Consider the following 22884-nt stretch of genomic DNA (forward strand, 5'->3'; position numbering starts at 1 on the left):
TCACTCCCTATTTCTGTGCTGGGGGCTGGTCATCTCACTGAGGATCCTTTAGAGGCCCGTGGATGCTTCTGGGGATGCTGCTAGCCTACCAGGCCATCCTCCTTAATATGCACTCTGGATGACCCCCTCTCCCAGACTCATTCATCAATTCACTTAACAAATATTTATGGGTCATCTCCTAGATAAAAGAAATATTGAAATAAAAGACACTGTTCTTAACACAAAAGATAACCCTTTTATTCCTCTAGTATATTGTACTTAGACAAAATTTTGCACTGTCCTTTTCATTGCTCTTGAATAGTTCTCAAGTTATATGAATTTCTGAGATACAAACCACAACAATGAAAAGACTATTTTTGTTCTCAAGGAGCTTCCAGTCCAGAGACCAAGGGCAGGTGGATACATGAACAGGGGTGTGTGGAAAATGTATAACATAGGACAAAAAAAAAAAAAGCTGTAAGAGGATTCAGCCTAGGATGCTACAAGAGTAGACTGGAAGAACAATGGTATCAGAATGGGGAAAAGAGAGAAAGGAGGACAGAGAGAAACTCCTAGAAGAAAGGACATATGAGTTCTGTTTGGGGACCAGCTTTAAACAACAACTATTTTCCATTTCAAGTCTTTTAACTTGCTCCATACTCTTGAGAGGTCACTATTAGCTTTTCAGTGTTATAATGATGCACAATCACAATGTGGGGGTCCTTCATAAAGATTGCAGGTGGCAGATAAAAGCCAGGCATACTGTCTTTCATACATACCTCATATTTCATGGTAAAAAATCCATCCCCTCCAATGCCCTCAAGTGCAAAGGCCTGTACAATTGGCCACTTCTCTACTACAAACATATCAAATATCTGCAAGTGACCTAGAGGAATCAAATACAACAACATGTATCAAATACCATCCTGGATATAACAGTCTAAACCTGATCTTAAGTGGTTACCCAGGCATCTCTCACAAGTTCATTACGGTCACATTTAGCAGAATAAAAGTAAAACAGATAAAATGCTTAGATATTAAAACTAGAAATTAAAAATGAAAGTCAAAGAAAATGCAAACCATAACAAGCTACATAAATTCAGATTTCTCTATAGTATAGCACACTCTGGTTTCCTAAGTAAGCAAGTAAGTTAACGAATAAATAGTGGCCTATTACATCTGACTTGCATCACTTAGCAGATATAATTATTAACAGACCCCAACTCGGCTCTTCCCACCCTTAAGAAACATAGCCAATCAACTTCCTTAAGGGAAAATTACCAAATCAAAAATTTTCCTTTCTTGCAGCAATAGCTCCAATGTGCAAAGTTTAAGAAAAAAATAAGATATAAGTACTGCTAAATGTGTTGACTTTTTCCTTTATTTTTACACATTTTTCAGCCTCTCTGTCAGCATATTTTTAACAGCTACTATTTCTTATTACCAAGAGGCTCCACAGCTATACTCTACATACAGTAGCAAATGGCACAGCTAGACGGCAAGTGTGGTAAATCCCTTATCAGTTCTTCCTTCTGAATAGATGGCCTGCTGTGTTTTTTAGAAACTACAGTTATAAGTAACCAGCTTGCACAGAAAAATCCCCAAATTTCATTCTGTTTGATCCTCTGCCTTTAGTAAAAATAGATCAATGGGTTTCCCAGGTGAATGCCTCCAATGGAAGGGGGAGGTAGAAACACTGGATTCACACATCATCCAAGCAAAGTTCTAATAGGGCTTGCTGTCAGATACTCACCTTGGGAGCTGTAAGGAATGCCAATTCTACTACAGTCTCGAACCATGTCCACAAAGCTGGCAATTTTAAATTCTTCTGCAGCTTCCTCATCTTCATACTAAAGAGGGAAATTGAAAGGAAAACAGGCTCTCAGGTGACATCATGCAAAATCCCCTATTTCCTCGGTATTTTATCAATCAGAGTTATGGCAAATGACATTTATAGAGGACTGCACCCAAGAGGGTGTTTCCAAAGCCAACTTCTTGTGTTGCCTTACACCACACATAAAAACCAACTCAAAATAGATCAGATACCTAAATGCAAGAGATAACATTTGCCTCCAAAATTCCCCAAACGCTCACATGGAAAGAAGGGTGCTTCCCATGTTGTTCAAGGGCCAACTGTACATCAGTATATTTTGCGATTCCATTCTATTTTTCTTCTTGTATTAGAAGTCTGTTGTGTTATTTTAGTGACTGCTTACAATTTATAACAAACATCTTTAACATTAAAAAAAAAAAAGAAAGAAGAGTTTTTAACCCACATCAGGTCACAATTTCTATGAAATCCTAAATCTCAAGTCCCAATTTGATTTCCAGCCAAACACCTGAAAAGAACCCCAAAACAAACAAATACCAAGAAATCCAAACACAGAAATGTCACAAAGCTTATCAAACTCTCCTGAGGCAGTCCGTGGCACTAGTCCTCTGAGAGAATGGGCTCAGGCTGGTGATGAACAAGTAGGACAGGAAGCTAGGGTCACAAGCCTACGACTAGGTCCCAATCTGAAGAGTCCTTTTTGTCTCTGTCAGGCATACAATTTATCTATAAGGTAGCCTCATAATGAATTATGAGAAGTTCCACTAAAACAAGTAACTTTTTTTGTGTAACCACATCCTGCAAAGTGATTTTTTTAAGGGGCCTCCTGGTCCAGATCTACACTTTTTTTGAAGAATATCCTTAGAGTGTCTCTAAGTGCCTGTTCTATCTTTTCTCCTTACCTCATTTTCGGTCATGCAATGGAAATGCAGATTTCTCCAATGTGCCACATAGGGTAAGAGATAGCGATAGTTTACAGGATTACAGTACAGATGGACACTATCTGATTTTACCAATATAATTACATCTGTAAGGAAAACAAATTTAAAACACAAGATTGTCAAAGGCATTTCTTTTGCACATTTTCTGTCCACCTAATTAATAAAACCATTAAAAAACTATTTCAGAGAAAAGGTAACAAAACTCTAAACTAAAAATTCTTTAAGTAGACAACGTGCCTCAAAGTGACTGTGGAACACTCACGTGTGGACAGCAAGGATTTTCTAGTTCCCACGCGATGCTCCAATCATTGTGGCCCTCTGGTTATGACAATGCAGGCACAGAATAAGTCAAAAGAACAGCCTTCAAAGTGTTCTGCTTTTGCAAAGTTCAACACAGTCACATGTATGGTATCAGACTTAGCTGGGTGTTTTGCTGCAGAGATAAACACCAAATGGATGTGCCACAGCCTAACACCACTGAGGCAGGAAATATCACCGACTATGGCCAGTGATGGTTTTCCTGCAGACCTCAGTGTCTAAAGCCCTTGGCTGTTGACTCAAGGCAATCATGGGCCTGAGGATGTCACTGTTCAGCTCTGGGAAGCGTTACTATGTACTGGGGTGAACTTTGTACACAGGAAAAGCTGGGAGGAAGGAAGTAGAGGCAAGTGGACAAAGCTGCTATAAATAGATCAGCAGCTCACAGACTTAAGGGGTAATCACGGATGTTGCTGGGTCAAATAAATAAAACAATTCCAAGAGTACGAATAAATTTAGGTAAATTAACAGAAGAGCCATGGAATGCGGCAGGAATATTAAAGAAGTTTGAAGACTGAGAAAGCAGTCATACTTCCAAAAGAAAAGCAGAGCTCACTGCATGGCTCCTCAGAGCCATCTCAGGCATCTCTCTAACAAGATGACGCGAGGGAAGTTGCTGCAGGAGGCGGCTGGAAGTGAGAGAAGCGTGGGGGCAGAGAACACCTGAAGCAGCAGGTTTAGGACAATGCCAACACAGTAACACAGTGTGACAGCCAATATTCTACAAAAACCTAAGCCCGATGAATACTGACTGCAGCTGATGACACCAATGGGTGGCCTCTTGAAATAAAGCTCCAGGATGCTGGCCTTTGATTTTTCAAAAATCACTCTGTGCTCCACACCTGACCAGACCCGGGTATCCTAGGGAATGCAGTATGGTGCAGCATATTCACTGCTGACTCTTAGTTAAGCACCAAAGCCAAAAGGTGGCAAGAGATGGGAAAAGGGTACCCTCTCACCCTGCTGGTCCTCTTCACACAGGCCCTCTAATAAGAGCCTTGCCCTGAATTACTTGTAGAACGTGTGCTGAAGAGAGACTGACATCACCTGGAGAGCCTGAGGGTTTCCTAAGACTGTGCACTACACTAATGTGTAACACTCCACAAGGAATTAGGATCCAATAAAAGAAATAATGCAACAGCTACTAAGCCTAATTAAGCATTTTCAGAATCTCATAGGACTCTGATGTCATTAAAAATTTTTGTTTTTGTTTTTTAATAAATCCTTCATGTTGGCCTCTTTTCCTCTCACAGAGATCAAAATGTAGATGCACAGGGGTACCTGACTGGCTCAGTCAACAGAGCATGGAACGCTTGATCTCAGAGTCATGAGTTCAAGCCCCATGATGGGTATGGAGCCTACTTAATTAAAAAAAAAAGAAAAAGAAAGAAAGTAGGGGCACCTGGGTGGCTCAGTCGGTTGAGTGTCCGACTCTTGATTTTAGCTCAGATCATGATCTGGTTGGTGGGTTTGAGCCCCACTGCACTGACAGTGGAGAGCCTGCTTGGGATTCTCTCTCTCTCCCTCTCTCTCTATCCCACCCCTGTTTGTGTGCTCTCTCTCTCAAAATAAATAAATAAACTTTTAAAAAATTAAACTTCAAAAAAAAATGTAGATGCTTAAATGCAGTGATCTCAGTTTGCCAATTACTAGGATTTAAAACATTAAGTTATTAATTCACTTTTAATTCATTAATGATTTATTTTTCTTCAAAGAATTCTTTCAAAGAAAATGCTCATTTCATAAATACCCATTGTGCCAGGTGACAGGATAAAGACAATGATAAACAAAAAAGCACACCTTTGAGGATTTAAACTTTCCTTAAGTTCAGTACCATACTGTCCTTAGCAAACTTGGCTTCAGTGAAATGTATGGCTGGTATGAGCACCTGTCTTTTTATAACTCTAAATGAGCTGCCAAGATGAATTCTTTCTAAACCAGTAGATGCTGTCCAGCATGAAGAAACATTTTCAAAAATCAAAATCCGAAACTAAATTTGAATTAAAAGAAATTATTTTTTTAATTTTATTTATTTATTTTGAGAGAGAGAGGAGGAGCAGGGGAGGGGCAGAGAGAGAATCCAAAGCCCACTCTACACTGTCACCACAGAGCCCCACATGGGGCTGGAACTCACAAACCATGAGATCATGACCTGGGCCAAAATCAAGAACTGAACGCTTAACCGACTGAGCCACCTAGGTGCCCCAAATTGAAAGAAATTTAATGGAAGTGAAGCCTGCTCTGTCTGCACTTCCTAATAAAAACGAAATCTTTAATCAATCTATAAGGATACACACTATTAAGGATTTTACCACAGAAGAATTTTCACAAACAGTAGACCAGGGTTCTGTAACCTTGGTACTATTGACAGTTCAGACCAGATCATTCTTTGTTGTGGAAGGCTGTCCTGTGCATTGTAGATGTTCAGCAGTCACTGAACATCAGTTCATCAACAATAGCTGGGACAACTGAAAATGTCTTCAGATATTGCCAAATGTCCCTTGGGGAATAAAACTGCTTCCACTTTATAATTTTTTTTGAAAGTTTAATTTGAGAGCAAGAGAGAGAGAGAGCATGCAGACAGGAGGGGCAGAGGGAGGGTGAGATAGAGGATCCTAAGCAGGGTCCGCACTGTCAGCACAGAGCCAATGGGGGGCTCAAACTCATGAACCACAAAATCATAATCTGAGTCAAAACCAAGAGTCCAGACACTTAACTGACTGAGCCACCCAGGTGCCCCAAAACTGCCCCACTTTAAAACCACTGCACTACATCCACTGCAAGATTACTTTAATATCAGATGTTTGCTTTCATGCACTCCCCAGCTGCTTCACAAGAGCTGCCTGTCTCTTGTCCAGTTTGATTTGTCTATTCCTGTGTCTCCTGATCCATCTGGCAAACAAGTCATGATGCTAAGTATGTGCTATCAGAGACAGCTCCTGGGCATCAGCCCACAACAGCATCAACACAGGGAGAGTGTCTCAGAGCTAAAGAAAGGGGAATGTAAGCAGAAAGCCTCCATTGTAGTCATGGGCATCGTCATGAATTAAAGTCACACAGAAAACAATTCCCAAAGACGGAGCAGGACAAAGAGCCTTTGTTCCTAAGCTGAAGATCCACATGAAGTCTTCCTTGTAGGAGTAGCCTGCAGGCTCATCCTTTACCCACAAGTGAATGTGCTTTCACAGGACAACAGCACATAATCTGAACCTCCCAGCACACAGAGGCAGTGGGAAATTCAGGGGAAAACTAGTGCTTTGCCAAGAAAATATAAAACCAAACTGATATGTATTTTTCCCCCTAAAACTAATTTACCCATTAAACATATTCTGAAAACTACTGGTCACTAGTCTTCTATCAACCAGCAGGTGACCAATAGGAGCACACTATTTACTACTATATATACTCACCATCTAGAACTTCTTCAGAAAACCCTGTTTTCTCAAAATCACTTGCATTCTGATTGTACAAACCAAACAGAAGATAATTTGCCAGCTCTCTGCAGCCTTCATTGTACCTGCTATCGATTCCTGCAAGGCAAAGAAGGCTCTGATCAGTGGTACTGTACTATGGGAAGCAAATAAGTCCCAGTAATTTGCCCCTGCTCAGCAAAACCCTGATGGTTAGGTTAAAGGCAGAAGCTCATACCAGTTTTGTGCCAGGAACCAAACTAAACAACCCTATGAAAGAAGCATCAAGTACTCTTACTTGGATTTCAAGATCTATATAGTTGAGACAATTAAACCATATACATTATTGAAGCTATTAATTTCCAAAAGGCAATTTTTGAGTATAGAATGAAGCAGAAAATATGGTCTAGGTCCTTTGGTGCCTGTTTAAATACTGTGGAATACTGTTCAGCTGGAATAGGGGGATAGAAAATATTCACTTTTCAAAGAGAGCTTTAACAAAACATGGGGTATCAAATAAAGACAGATTAAGGTGGTTTGAAAAGAATTAAGAGAAGTGAAAAAGAGGACAAGTGAATGGAACCACAGACACCTATCATTTCACAAATATTTATCAGGCTCAAGGTCTACACTGTGCTAGATGCTGGAATGTGTGGTGAACATGACTGCAAACGGCCCTCAAGACGCTTACAGTCTAGTGGGGCTGGATCAGAGACAAAAGGAAATTAAACAACACTGCCTTCACTACTGCCTGGTTCCTGAGTATCTATGAAAGCCCAGAGCTATGGCTCTGGGCAAGAGGAATGTCTCACAGGCAAGGCAGTAGCTGTCTAGTTGAGACTGAGGAAGGAGTTAGAGCAGAGAGACCTCCAAGAATAGAAACATGGCTGGAGCCTGGAAAAGAAGACTGTCAATGGTCATCCGGACAAGGGACAAGTGAAAGGTAGAAAGTAACGGTCACTTAGACCAGAGGGGCCCAGGACTGCTTGTGGCAGAGGACTTCTAATGTAAGAGAACTCCCATCTCAGTTGAGATTATAAGAGAACAGCCCTCCCTGTTTATCTCATTCAACACTTCAGCCAAGGGAGGGGTGAAAAAGAATCAAAGTCAGAATGGACTGCTATCTACGGCCCAACATTTAAAGGGCTACAGAGTTAAAAACAAACAGTGGACTGGGCAGACCTAGCTTCAATGTTTATTTATTTTTGAGAGACAGAGAGAGACAGAGCACGAGGAGGGGAGGGGCAGAGAGAAGGAGTCACAGAATCCGAAGCAGGCTCCAGGCTCTGAGCTGTCAGCACAGAGCCCAATGCGGGACTTGAACTCACAAACCGTGAGATCATGACCTGAGCCGAAGCTGAAGCCGGCACTTAACCGACGGAGCCACCCAGGCGCCCCTGGGCAGACCTAGCTTCAGCATGTCTACCTCTAAGGATTCCAGCCGCATAAACTGTTAACATGAAAAAGACTATGTAAAATTAAAGGCAAATGAAACTATATATAGGCACTGTGCTTAAGCTGATAATGTTGTTTCTCATGGGGTATTATAGGTTAACAATTCTGATGTTGCTGAATATGTATACTAGAATTAAGTAAACTGATGGTGGATGATGGGCGCCAAGTTTCTCACTGATGAAGTAGGAGTTTACAGGTAAACGAAAGGGGGAAGCTAGAAAAATCTATGTAGTAATTGGTTAGGCTGGAGACATTAATATGAATTCATGTTTAGCTTAATTTGGGTACATAACATTTGCATTTAATGTACACATATGTATCTTGTTACTCTGTCAGCTGCCAGGGCTTAGCAGCAGTGACATCTAGTAATGAGAGTGTATCCAAAGCCCAGATCTTGGTTTCTAATACCATTCTCCAATAAAAGGAACCTCAGTGCTCCCTGGAGAAATGGCTGATTCTAGGACTGGAGGAGGAAATACACAAAATAAGTCTAGAGTACCTTATAGTGCCAGAAAGCACATAAGTGCTAAACAAACAAAACTTTGATGGGATGGTATGTCAAAGGGAGAGACACAGAAGCCAAATGAAATAAGAGCATAAATACAGTAACAAACAGGTGGTTTTATTCATAGGTAAATTCATGGCAAAGACAGCCCCCACCCTTTTGAGGGCTGCAGCTAGAGAGGGGATCCAATGAATGTTGTTTAAACATTTGAAACCTCTGGCAGGAATTCCAGGTCCACCACAAGTGTGTCTTTTTTTAAATTTTTTTTTTTTAACGTTTATTTATTTTTGAGACAGAGACAGACAGAGCATGAACGGGGGAGGGGCAGAGAGAGAGGGAGACACAGAATCTGAAACAGGCTCCAGGCTCTGAGCTGCCAGCACAGAGCCCGACGCGGGGCTCGAACTCACGGACCGTGAGATCATGACCTGAGCCGAAGTCGGACACTTAACCGACCAAGCCACCCAGGCGCCCCCACAAGTGTGTCTTTATAGAGACTTGCCAACCTCTGGGCTTAGTAGTGGAGCCAGGATTCAAACCCCAAATCTACCTGGCTCCAGAGTGCATGTTTTTAACTACTCTGCACACTACCTCTCATAAGGCTAAAGGCAAGTGCTGTTAAGTGAAAATACAAAATTATGCACAGAATATATGAGGAGAGACAAACAACAAACTAGTGGCAGTTTGCTTCTAGGAAAGAAACTGCAGTGGTAGATGGACAAACCACCAGACCTAACAATTCCAATCCCATGACTCAATGAATATAAGTGAAAATGAGACAAAGAAGATCAATCTGATATAGAAAAATCTCCAAAATATATTGTCAAGTGAAAATTTAAAAATTAGGTTAATTACAGTATAAACAAAATGTTTCCATTTGTGTTAAAAAAAGATACAACTGACAATGTTATCTCTGGGGAGTGAAACTGGGTATCTGGTTGGTTGGGAAGCTCAGTTCATTTTCATTTGAGGATTGTCTTAATTTTTAAATTATACGACGCATTTTCATAATAAAAAAAAACTTAAAGAACAAATAAGTGTCCAATTCTGCTACTCTATGGTCCTGGGCAAGTCTGTTCCATCTCCTTGAGTCTCAGTATCCCCCTCTATAAAAAAGGGGACTACACTGCTCCCTTTTAAGGTTGCTGTGAGGGGAAATGAGATAACATGCACAAAGTGCCTGCCTCATGGTTGTGGGTCCTTATCCTACTGATATCTCACCTGACCTCATTAAAACAGCAACAGATTTCAAGGGAACAAGAGCTGGAAGAAGGACAGTAACCCAAGCTTATCTCACAATGACACTATTATTAATATCTTCCTTGAACAGAAGCCCAGTTGCCCCAGCTTGTTAAAAGCACTGACCTAGGATGCAGAGGATCCCATCGGGTTGAGACTTGCTGCTCTGGGTCAAGATGCTCTGAACCTGGCGGAGTCGGCTGCAGCTGCAACAAGAACAGAAACAAGCTCCTGAGTGCCAGCGCATGAAGGCATGAGGAAAAGGAAAGGGATGGAAACTGGCCCTTGCCTGGTTTTGGTATCAGAACTGTAACATGACCTGGGAAGTACTCCCTTCTCTTCTGTTTTCTGGAAGACATTATGCAGAATGTGTCTGAAGCCTAAATCTGAACTGTTGATTACAAACTGGAGAGTCCATGGCTCTGTGGTTCACCAGAGGATGGAGCCAACGCTGGACTGGGACTCAGCAGCTGACCAAGGGCCCTCCAATGACTTCTCATTTTTGAGGATTATCAAAGAAGAGTTACCACACTGATCTGCCCTAACTGTGGTCCTCATCGGTTTGCCAAAAACAAAAATGAAAAACAGTTAAAACCAAAAAATTGGTTTAAGGACCTAAATGAAGCTCTGATTCACCATCACAACTACCCCCAAAGAGAATGTTAGCAAAGGGTACTTGTTCCCATTTCTGTGCAAGTCTATTCCCGTGGACTCAGGGATACCCCCTCCTCCCAAAGTATAAGGAGAGGCACTCCCAGACATTAATATCACTTCTAAGGACTCCATTCTCTCCATACCAACCTCTCCTCCTTCCTAGTAGTCCCAGAAAAAGGTGCTCAAGACTGATTCTGTTCAAGACTGATCACGTGATCAAGGATCAAACTGATCCTTCCACTAGGTCTCTCCCTGTCACCCCCAGGTTCAGGATGTGCCTCTACTATTCATTCCCTAACACTCCCATTAAATTTTTCCCTACAGTCAGCATATTCCCAGCCTTACCACATTATTAACTAAGATCCTCCACAAACCAACACTAAGCGTTCCATCTAGGACAATTAAATTTCATTCCCACTCGTTGCTGAATCTGCTCCACTGCATGTCCTATACTCACCCAAGCAACCGTATTCAGCCAAACAACACTACTTCTCTTCCCTGAATGCTTTCCCCCGCCCTCTGGATTCTTTCTGATGTTTACACTCCTCAACTCATCCATTCCATGACTTAGCGGTCATTATCACTGTCTTCTATCAAGATGTTCACATATACCACCTAACATCAAAACCAGAGACAGTACTGCCAAAAAAGAGAGCTACAGACCAATATCATCATGAATATAGCTGTAAAAACCTTTAATAAATGATTAGTAATTAGAATTCAACAACATATAAAAAGAATTATACACCATGACCAAGAGGGGTTTATCCTAGGGATACAAGGCTGGTTCATTATTGATAAATCAGTCAATCATATTAACAGGCTAAAGAAGAAAAAAATCACACAATGATGCAGAAAAATCATTTTCTGCACTAGTTTACAATAAAAGCCCGAATGAACTCTATTTCTGTATTGAAGCAACAAAGATGTGGAAACCAAAATTAAAAATACAATGTGACCAAAATATAAATTTAACAAAACATGTATAGGATTTACATGTTAAAAACTACAAAACAGTAATAAAGGAAACCAAAGAGGATCTAAGTAAATGGAGAGACACTGTGTTCATGGATTGGAAGACTCAAGATAGTATAAATGTCAATTCTCTCTAAATTAATGTATAGGTTTAACACAATTCCTTCAAAATCCTAGCAAGCTTTTCTGTAGATACAGACAAGATCAATCCAAAACTTACACAGAGAGGCAAAGGAACTAGAATAGCTAAAAAAATTTTGAAGAAGAAAAAATAGGGAGAGGAATCACTCTGATATTAAGAGTTACTACATAGCTAAAGTAATCAAGACTGAGTGGTACTGACTAAGAAAGAGACAGGATCAATGGAACAGAACAGAGTTGCCAGAAATTGCCCTACACAACAGAGCCAGTTAACTTTATTTGATAAAGGTTCAAAAGCAATTCAATGGAAGAAGGATAGTCTTTTCAATAAATGGTGTTAAAGCAAATGGATATCCACAGACAAAAACACGAACCTCAACCTAAATTTTGTACCTTACACAAAAATTAACTCAAGATAAATCACAGATTTAAAATTTTAAATGTGAAATTATAAAATATTTAGAAGGTAACAGAAGAAAATATTCAGAACTTAAAATCTGATGAAATTCTTAGACTTGATACCAAAAGTATAATGCATGAAAGAAAAAAAAAATCAATAAATTTGACTTCATCAAAATTGTAAACTTTTGCTTTGTGAAAGACCCTGTTGAGAGAATAAGACAAAGTACAGATTGGCAAAATATATTTGCATATCGCATATCTGACAAAGTAGAATACATAAAGAACACTCCAACAGTAAAAAAATTAAAATCCAATTAGAAAATGGGCAAAAGGTATGAAGAAACATTTCCTCAAAGAGGATATAGAGATGGCAGATAAACACCTGAAAACATGTTCTACATCATTATCTATTAGGGAAATGCAAATTAAAACCACAATGAGATATTACTATGTATCTACTAGAAAAGCTAAAATAACAAACAGTGATAATAGGAAAATGCTGGGAAGGATTCAGAGAAACTGGATCATCCATACATTTCTGAAGGAAATTAAAGAAGATACCAATAATGGAAACACATCCATGTTCATGCACTGGAAGACTTCTTATTGTTACACTGTCAATACTACAGAAAGTGATCTACAGATTCAGCATAAGCCCTATCAAAACCCTAATGATGCTTTTTGTAGAAATGGAAAAATCTATCCTAAAATTCAAGGGACCCAGAATAGTCAAAAGCATATTGAAATGGACAAAGCTGAAAGACACAATTCCCAATTACAAAAGTAACTACAAAGCTATGGTAATCAAAACAGTGTGGTACTGGCATCAAGATAGACATATTGACAATGGAATAGAACAGAGAACTCAGAAATAAACTCCTTTTGTGACTGGCTTATTTCACTCACTATAATATCCTCATGGTCAAATGATTTTTCACAAGGGTACTAAGACCATGCACTGAGAAAGGACAATTTTTTCAATAAATGGCTTTGGAGACACTGTATATCCACATGCAAAAGAATGAATCTGGACCATTACATCATAAATAAAATTTAACTCAAAACAGAAAAAAAGACCTAAATGTTAACCTGAAACTATAAAACTTTTAGAAGAAAACATATGGGAAAAACCTCATGAAACCAGATTTGGCAACAATTTATTGCTATGACACCAAAAGTACATACAACAAAATAAAAAATATGTAAATTAGATTTTATCAAAATTAAAAACTATGTTCATCAAAGGATACAATCAACAGAGTGAAAAGGCAGCCAGCAGAATGGGAGGAGATATTTGCAAATCACGTATCTGATAAAAGGTTAATATCCAGAATATATAATTCCGAAGGAAATTAAAGAAGACACCAATAACGGAAATACATCCATGCTCATACACTGGAAGACTTCATATTATTAAGCTATATATATAATTCCGGATATTAGCCTCTTACATATAAAGCACTCCTACAAATTCAACCATACACATGCAAAAAAAAAAAAACAACAAAAACACTCAAAATGGGCAAAAGACTTGAATATACATTTCTCCAAAGAAGATACACAAATGGCCAATAAGCACATGAAAAGAAGCTCAACATCACTAATCATAAAGGAAATGCAGATCAAAACCACAAAGAGATACTATTCCCACACAAATTAGGATAGTTACTATTAAAAAGAAAACAACAAGCAAGGATGGTGGGGAAACTGGAACCTTTGGGCATTGTTGGTGGGAACCTAAAACAGTGTAGCCACCATGGAAAATGATATGACAATTCCTCAAAAATTAAAAATTGAGGGGCAGGGGGAGGGAAAAATGAAAAATAGAATTACCCTGTAATCCAGCAATTTCACTTCTGGGAATATATAGAAAAAAAAATGAAAACAAGGATTTGAAGAAATATTTGTATACCCATGTTCAGAGCTGCATTATTTACTACAGTCAAAAGGTAGAAGCAAATATCTATCAACAGATGAATAAACAAACTCTGCTATATACATACAGTGGAATATTATTCAATCTTAAAAGGAAGGAAATTCTGAGACTTGCTAAAAACATGGATGAACCTTGAGGACATTATAATAATGAAAAATAAGCCATTCATAAAAAGACAAATATCACATGATTCCATTTATGAGATATACTTACTATATTCAAATTTATAGAGACATAAAGTAGAGTGGTAGTGTTGAGCTGGGGGAAAGAGGTGGGGTTGCTGTTTAACAGAGCTTTATAAGATGAAAACAATTCTGTGGGTGAGTAGTGGGATTATAGCACAACAATATGAATTACTTAATGTTGCTAAATTGTACATTTAAAGATGGTTAAGATGGTAAATTTTGTTATAGTTATTTTACCACAATTAAAAAAATTGGGGGTGCCCGGGTGGCTCAGTCAGTTAAGTGACTGACTTCAGCTCAGGTCATGATCTCACAGCTCTCAAGTTCAAGCCCCATGTTGGGCTCTGTGCTGACAGCTCAGAGCCTAGAGCCTGCTTCGGGTTCTGTGTCTCTGTCTGTCTCTCTCTCTCTCTCTCTCTCTTTCTCTCTCTCTGCCCCTCCCCCACTCACTGTCTGTCTGTCTCTCTCTCTCAAAAATAGAAACATTAAAAAAATTTTTTTTAATTTAAGTTAAAAAAAAGTCAATGTCATGTAAAACAAAAAGAACAGAGAGGGAGAATGTTTCTAATGTGAGAGATTAAATAATAATAATCTAATGTAAAAACCTTAATTTCATTAAAAACAAAAACAAAAACAGAGAAAGAGCCATGAGACATCTGAGAAAATTTGATGGTAGTAAGGAATTACTATTAATTTTCTTAGGTGAGATGTTATTGTGGTTATACCTAGAATGTCCCCCCCCCCTTTTTTTTTTTAAAGCAGATACATGAGGAAGTACTTAGAAGTGTCATGATGTCTATAACTCACTTGAAAAGGGTTTAACAGAAAACAAGAATGAGGAAAAGAAAAGAAAAATAAAGATAACATACATGGCAAAATGTTAAAAATTATTGACTCAAAGTGGTGGGTATATCAAGTATTCACTGTACTACTACTCTTTTACCTTTACTGTATTATTTAAACATTTTCTTAATAAAAATCTGGGGATGGAGGTAAGAGGGTCACACGGAGTAACTTTAGGGTTTTTAGAAGTAGCACAACAGAAACTGCAAGATAATCAAGATTAAAGTTAAGAAAGCTTCTTTCCTTGGGAAATTATCTGCCTCTCCCCCACCTTTTCATATTTAATACAAGACCAATCTTGCAATCATTCTCTACACCAATTTCATCAAGTTGGTCCTTTGGCCCATTTCCTAACCCAAATGAACAGCAGTCGACTGACTGCCAAGGGTACCAAGAGCTCTTTGATTTTCAAACTAACAACGAGCCAGTGACAAAAAGCATGAATAGGTCATGTGACCAGGAAACAAACAGCTCCCCAACTACTGCTGTGGAAAGCCAAGACAATAGTGAGAACAGGAGCAAAAAGCATTTCTTTTCCACAAGTAGCTTGGCCAAATAAAGTGGAAGCATATAAAATGTAGAAAGACCTTCCTTTTCCCAGAGTAAGACATTTTCCTAATTAGTATCTCTTTTCTTGTCAAATGAGTAAAACTAAATTGTTCTTTCCTCTATACATTTTCCTGCTTCCCAAATTTAATTTTTAACCAGAACATAGCCTATTATTTGTCACTAAACCATTAAACTTGTCACTTATTGAAATACTTACCTATTAAAAAAAACCCCAGTTAAGTATAGAGAAAACCACAATCACCCGTATCCCCAGCACCCAGAGTTAGTCTCTATTATTAACATTTTGGCATACTTGCTTTTATCTGCCTTAGTACCACATGTAAAATACGTATTATCCTTTTTTTGATGAAAAAAAAATGGAATATTACAAAAGTAACTAAAATTGTCATTGTTCCTCACCCCCAGAATTCACCACTGACCTTGCTATATATCCACCAGTCTTTTTTTTAATAGAAACTTTCAAACATATACCAAGTCCAGCAAGAGCACTGCCCTCTAGCTTTTAGGTCTACCCGAGCACAGCTGGCACATCCTGGGTAGATGGCCTGTGGTCACCACTACTTTACAAAGTTCCTCTTTTAGAATACTTGTAGTCTCAGCAGATGCTGAGGTTTATGTCAAATGTGTTATGTCAAAGGTTATGTCAAAAACATAATGAGGTTTATGTCAAATATGCCACTTGTATGCTATACTTTATTTCTACCTTTCCTTGGATTCAGACTCAAAATCTAGACACGATAGTTGACAAAGTGAAGAAGCCAAGACCCAAACAGAAGCAGTTTACCCAAAATCACAAGGCTGAGTAAAGATTAGCAACCCCAGAACGTGAGCCACCATCAGATACCCTAAGTCTGAACTTTTCCTTTCTGCTACCCCTCAGTGATTTCCTGACAATAAAGTTTGCCACAAAACAGTAATTCTGAATTCTAAAGTCATCTATTTTTCCCATCTTCAGTTTATATGTAACAGTTAATTCACTGGTCACTGCTTTTACAAGTTACCATATACATGGCCAGGTATACTTCCCTGTTTATATTTCATTATCCTGGGTCCCTGGAAGTGAAGGAAAAAAAACCTGAAAATTTTGTTTTTGCCCATTTTTTCTCCATAAGTTATGTTAACTTTTTTATTTTCAAAATTAAACAATTAATGAATATACTGTCCTTATATTCTGTGTGCTTTGTGTTTGGATTGTTTTACAAAGTGAATCCTCACACCAATCTGATTCACCTTATAACAGAAAACTGCTGTGAACAATTTGGTGTGAATCTCTCAGTAACATAGTTTGGGTGAGGCTTTTTTCGGAGGTGGACTGTTTTTACATGAAATCATAATCATGAGATATGTAACTGCTCTGCAACATGCTTTTTTCACTTAACATTATACATTAAGATCTTTCCAAGTTAGTACATAGAACTCAACTGCATTTTTAAAAGTGCTGTACTGTATTCTTTTTTTTAGCCACTATGAACATTCAGGACATTTGTTATTTTTGCAATAGCAACAATGCTTCAAAGAATAACTATATCCATCTTTGGCCTAAGTACAAAAGTTTCTGCAAGGTAGAGACCTAAAAAGTAGCACTGGCAAGTTGAGGTATCCGCATTTAAAATTTTGATAGATTGTTTTCTAAAAAGAGTCACCTACATATACCAGAATACCTGGTCCCCACAACTTTCTAAACCATGTGTTATCACTTTTCAATTAATGTCAATGGTTAGAGTTATTATCATAATTTACATTTTTCCCTAATCACTAGAGAGACTGTCAAATGTTTTACTGATCATCTATATTTCTTTTTCTATGAATGCCTACTTTTTTTTTTTAGGTTTATTTTTGAGACAGAGTGTGCACGTGTGGGGGAGGGGCAGAAAGCGAAAGAGGATCCAAAGCAGGCTCTGTGCTGACAGTAGAGAGCTCAATGTGGGCTCGAACTCAAGAACCTTGAGATCATGACCAGAGCCTAAATCAGATGCTCAATCAACCAGCTGAGCCACCCAGTCACCCCTGTGAATGCCCATTCTTGTTCATTACCCATTTTCTGTTTAGTCATGGGGGGTCTGAATAATTCATATATTCCATCATATTTTAAAAATTGTGTTTTGGTCATATGTTGCAAGTATTTTCTCTAAACTTCTAGACTTTGTTTATGGTATCTTTCACACAGGAGCTGTCAAGTTTTACAGAACTAAATCTGCCTAACTCTACTTTTAGGCTTAGGAGTTTTATGTCTTCCTTTTGTGTCTTCCCCACTCACTATTATTTAAAAAAATAATAAAATGCCAATTTTTCCATTTTATTTGTGTGTGTATTTTAAACATTTATTTCTTTATTCCTATGAAATTTGCTTTTTTACTTTTGTGAAGCAGGAATATAACTGTATTTTTCCTCCAAAATATAAATGATTGTCCCAAGACTACATATTATTCCTTTTAATCCTCTGATCTAGAATGACACTTTTAGTGTATGATAAATTATTATATAAAGCTGGATCCATATTTTCAATCTTTATTTGATCTATTTACCTATTCTCACAGAAATAGTACATTTAAAACAATAATCAGAGTTTTATGTTATTACTTGAACTTTGTTAATAGATTATTTTTATCTGATCTGATTATTTTTATCTGATATTTTTATCTGATAGTGCACGTCCTTCTATCATTGTTTCAAAGAGTCTATGGCTTTCATTGAACATTTTCTCTTTACGATGAATTATAAAATCAGCTTGTCAAGTTCCAGAAAAATTCCCACTGAGAATTTATACTGTGATCATACAATCTGGTCAGCACTGAGCTCCCCACTCAGGAACATGATATATCTCTCCATTCATTCCTCTCCTGTTTTACGTACTTCTGTCAAGTTTTATATTTTTATTTATATAAGTTTTACACATTCCTTATTAGGTTGACTCCTAGATATTTTACAGCTTTTGTTCCCATTTTGAATGTGATCTTGAGTCCATTACCTTTTTAAAACAATTTGATAAACTCTTATTAGTTCTAATAGTTTTACCTATTACCATAGTTTTCCAAATAGTAAATCATAGATAGCAATTTTATCTCTTTTCAATACTTACAGCTTTTATTCCAACTCATTAATTCTTCACATTTTTTTTTAATGTTTTATTTATTTTTGAGAGAGAGAGAGCGAGAGTGCGCACACGGGAGGGACAGAGAGAGGGAGACCCAGAATCTGAAGACAGGCTCCAGACTCTGAGCTAGCTGTCAGCACAGCCAGACGCGGGCCTGAACCCATGAACCCATGAACCCATGAACCAGGAAATCATGACCTGAGCCGAAGTCAGATGCTTAACCGACTGAGCCACCCAGGCGCCCCAAAAGAAGCTATTGTAGGACTTCTAGGGTTTAAGAAACTTGGCTCTGAGTTAAAGTGGCAATTATTTACTCCCCTTGCAAAACTAGAGACTTGAGGGGGCACCTGGCTGGCTCAGTAGTGCAGCACATGACTCCTGATCTAGGAGTCTTGAGTTTGAGCCCCACGTTGGGTGTAGAGATTACTAAAAAAATAAACTTATGGGTGCCTGGGTGGTTCAGTCGGTTAAGCGTCCGACTTCGGCTCAGGTCATGATCTCACGATTTGTGGGTTCAAGCCCCACGTCAGGCTCTGTGCTGACAGCTCAGAGCGTGGAGGCTGCTTTGGATTCTGTCTCCCTCTCTCTCTGCCCTTCCCCCCCCCCCCCAATAAATAAACATTATAAATAAATAAACTTAAAAAAAAACACAGAATAAAACAACAACAAAAAACCAGAGACTTGGAAGAAAGGCAAGAAGACAGGATGTGTAGCAACGCAAGAAACGTCATTTCCTACTGGTATCTTTGCTGGAGCAATAACTTACAATGGAAAAAGCAAAGCCAACATTACCACTGTCATGGTCAAAACATGATTAACCACTGACTATAAGTGATATAAACTCAAAGTGATTTACACACTGATAAACTGAGATACACACAAAAGATACGAACGAGAAATGCACTGGCATCATCAACTATTTAAATGACCTTCATTTTCTCCCAGCACTTTGGTGCAGCTCACCAAAGCTGTTAGTAATCCTAAGTAATGTAACTTTCATTCCAGGATGCTACCTCACTGAGGGAGAGACAATCACCTCATCCATATCCATTCTCCCCTTCTTTTTCACTCACAGTACCCCAATTTTATTTGGGGCAAGCAATGGTGCAGTTCCTCTGCTTCTAGGGCTGACCAATGAGACATGCAGAAGCTATCATGTGGAAGCTTCTGGGGAAACTCTCTGAAGAGAAAGAATCAACTTAACTAGGAGAGCTGTCCTTTCTCTTTCCCCTTGCCTGACAGACATGATAGCTGGAGTTCTTCCAGCGATTTTGTGACCATGAAGCCATGGAATCCAGTTGCTAAGAATACCAAAATACACAGAAGAGGCCTGGTTCCCTCCCTGATGACTTTATACCAGGACTAGCCTACACTCCTTAGACAAACATCTTTTTTAAGAAAAAATAACCCCCCAAGTTAAGTCATTGTTGTTAAGCATCTTTTACCAGCTAGCAAACATAGTTCCTGATAGGCCACATTATCTAAAATGGTTAAAACTGGTGCCCATTTGCAATTCATGTCTACACATATTTCATAAACTAGGGTGAACAAAATACTCCACAAACTAAATTCAAGGACTTCATAAAATGCTACCTACCACACATGGAAAATGTTATCTGGAAGTCTGTTCTCATGATACTCTAGTGGAACAACATCTTATTTTCCATTTTCTTCCTCTTCTCTGGCTTTCTCTGAGCATTTCCTCACACAATCTGCTCTTTGTAAAGTCAGTTTCACAAGTCTTCATTCAGAAAGCATCCACAATTATTTTCCCTCACTTCTTTGACTATTAAATGCATGCCAAATCTAAATGCAATGTGGGATCTTTGGATCTTGGAGTAGAAAAAAGACATTAGTGGGAAAACTGGGGAAACTCAAATAAATAGTCTGGAATACTAAAAGCCAAGTAAACAAAATTTACTTAGTAAACTAAATCACTATACCAGGATTTTGATAAATGAAGATGGTTATACATAAGATGTTAACATCAGAGTAAGCTGGATAAGGGCTATATAGGAACACTCTACCATATCTGCAACTCATCTATAAATCTAAAATCATTTCAAAATAAGAAGTTGAAAATAAAAAACATACCAAGTGAGCTGACTTTTCCTCAAACCGGGGCTCAAAATCACAGATAAAACTTTTTTTAGTATTTATTTAAAAAAAAAAATTTTTTTAATGTTTATTTTTGAGAAAGAGAAAAAGAGTGTGAGTAGGGGAGGGGCAGAGAGAGAGGGAGACACAGAATCTGAAGCAGGCTCCAGGCTCTGAGCTGTCAGCACAGAGCCCAATGCAGGGCTCGAACTCACAAACTATGAGATCATGACCTAAGCCAAAGTTGGACACTTAACCAACTGAGCCACCCAATATTTATTTCCGGGGTGGGGAGGAACAAAGAGACAGAGAGAGAGAGAGAGAGAGAGAATGAGCAGGGGAGGGGCAGAGCGAGAGACAGAATCCCAAGCAGGCTCCACATTCCCAGCACAGAGCCCAACTCAGGCCTAGATCCCATAAACCATGAAAACATGACCTGAGCCAAAATCAAGAGTCGGATGCTTAACCGACTGAGACACCCACATATAAAATTTTTAAACACCCCAGTTGCAGACTCTGCTTTTTCTGTTCTTTTTCTTTAAACTTTCAGGGCAAAAACAACAATAATTTAAGCTGTGTAACTCTGGAGGGCATCTGCATCTCATTCACTCCCTTCTCTAAAAATTAGAACATCATAGAAAAGCCCAAGAGTTAGGAAACATTATCAAGATACTGTGCACTATTAATGCCACAGTATTCACTAAATAAGAGTCCTCAGTACACAGTCATCCTAGACACAAGTAAAAAGACAGATACTCAGACCTCTACCTCTGGGCCAGAAATAAGACAACCATCTTTGCTTCTATAGACACCACACCAAGCCTCCCTGGCCAGCATCTAAATATAGGAGGTAAAGCTTTGCATTTTCAGATATACAAAGTCATAGCCTTGCTTTGCATTCTGAGTTTCCTTAAGGCAGGATTATGTGTACAATAGTAATTATTACTTCTGTAGATCTGTAAACTACAAGAGTACCATGTGTATTGGCCACTGGCCAATATATATCACCTGAAGAAGTAACTTGTTTCTGTGAGACTTTACTAAAGTGCACTGTATACAGCATCACTATGGTGAACCACTTCTCACCATCTAGCTCACATATGATTCTTCATTCTCTGAACACTCCTGAAATTTAACATAGCCCACAGCTTCAACTGTAATTACTTTCTATTCATTCAATAAATAATTCATGCAAGCAATATCTCATAATAGCTTACAACAGCAATTCATATTTAGTGAATGCTGTCTATGTGCCAGACACTGATCTAAGTACCAGGGTAAGCAATGTGGGAAATGGTAATAAAAAATGGTCCCAGCCCTTTGGTAATTTCCAGAGGTAACAAAGAAAGCCCTTCCTATGAGTCCCTTATAGAGGATCCCCAGCACAGGAACCCCTTAATCAGACTGCTTTGCTAGAGCACATCTTCCAGTGTTTTGTTTGTTTGTTTGTTTGTTTGTTTTAAGAGAGAGACAGTGCACCTACGTGTGCATGAAGGGTGGAGAGGGGCAGAATGAGGGGGAGAGAATCCCCAGTAGGCTCCACGCTCAGCGCAGAACTCAACGTGGGGCTCAGTCCCATGACTGTGGGATGATGACCTGAGCTGAAATAGACTTGGATGCTCAACTGACTGAGCCACCCAGGTGCCCCCTGCCAGCGGCTTCTTAATAAAGGGTGCATGGAAGGTCAAACTTTGAGAATTTGCATGTGTGAAATGTCTTCATCCTTCATCTGCCTGAGAGTATGCCTGGATACAGAATTCTAGGTAGGAATCCATTTTCCTTCAGAAGGCACTGCTTCTCCATTAGCTTCTAGTTTCCAATTTTGCTACAATACTATGATTCCTGACCCTATCTATGTGATTTGTCTTTATAGTGCTCAAAAATTTCATGATGTTCTACCTTGGCATGGATATTTTTAAATTAGTTGTGCTGGACTACTGGTGAGTCCTTTTAATCTGGAAACTCACATCTGGTTTTGAGAAAATTAATTACTTAAACTTTTTGCTTTATTTTATTTCGGCTGATTTCTCCATGTCATCCAACAATAACTACCCATTATCCCTTCTTCCACTATCCCTTCTTGTTATAAATACCTACAAACCTCTGGGTCATTCAGTTCTCTACATTCCCTAAAGATTTTTAGCTTCTCGATCACCAACCCACCAGCATTTGGGTCCATACACTCACCAAAGATGAACTGTCCATGTACCTATCTAGTCTGAGACCAATGTATCCATTTATGTCCTAGACCCTATTCCCTCTCACCTGCTCAAGGACTTCACCCCTGCAATTTTCCCTTCTCTCTCTTT

At 38.7% G+C, this 22884-nt stretch overlaps 1 protein-coding gene across 2 annotated transcripts in view; it reads right to left on the bottom strand.

The window, feature by feature from the left end:
- DNAAF9 (dynein axonemal assembly factor 9) overlaps window positions 1-22884 on the bottom strand; it is a 130377-nt gene that overhangs the window by 103127 nt on the left and 4366 nt on the right. For both annotated transcript variants that reach the window (XM_049650041.1, XM_049650040.1), the window contains exons 2-6: window positions 9805-9884; window positions 6480-6599; window positions 2713-2837; window positions 1733-1829; window positions 759-865 (exon numbers count right to left, since the gene is read on the bottom strand). In XM_049650041.1, coding sequence (XP_049505998.1) covers window positions 759-865; window positions 1733-1829; window positions 2713-2837; window positions 6480-6599; window positions 9805-9884 — 529 coding nt within the window. The remainder of the gene's footprint in view (window positions 1-758; window positions 866-1732; window positions 1830-2712; window positions 2838-6479; window positions 6600-9804; window positions 9885-22884) is intronic.

The sequence above is a fragment of the Panthera uncia genome, assembly GCF_023721935.1.
Source record: "Panthera uncia isolate 11264 chromosome A3 unlocalized genomic scaffold, Puncia_PCG_1.0 HiC_scaffold_11, whole genome shotgun sequence".
In the NCBI taxonomy this organism is placed as follows: domain Eukaryota; kingdom Metazoa; phylum Chordata; class Mammalia; order Carnivora; family Felidae; genus Panthera; species Panthera uncia.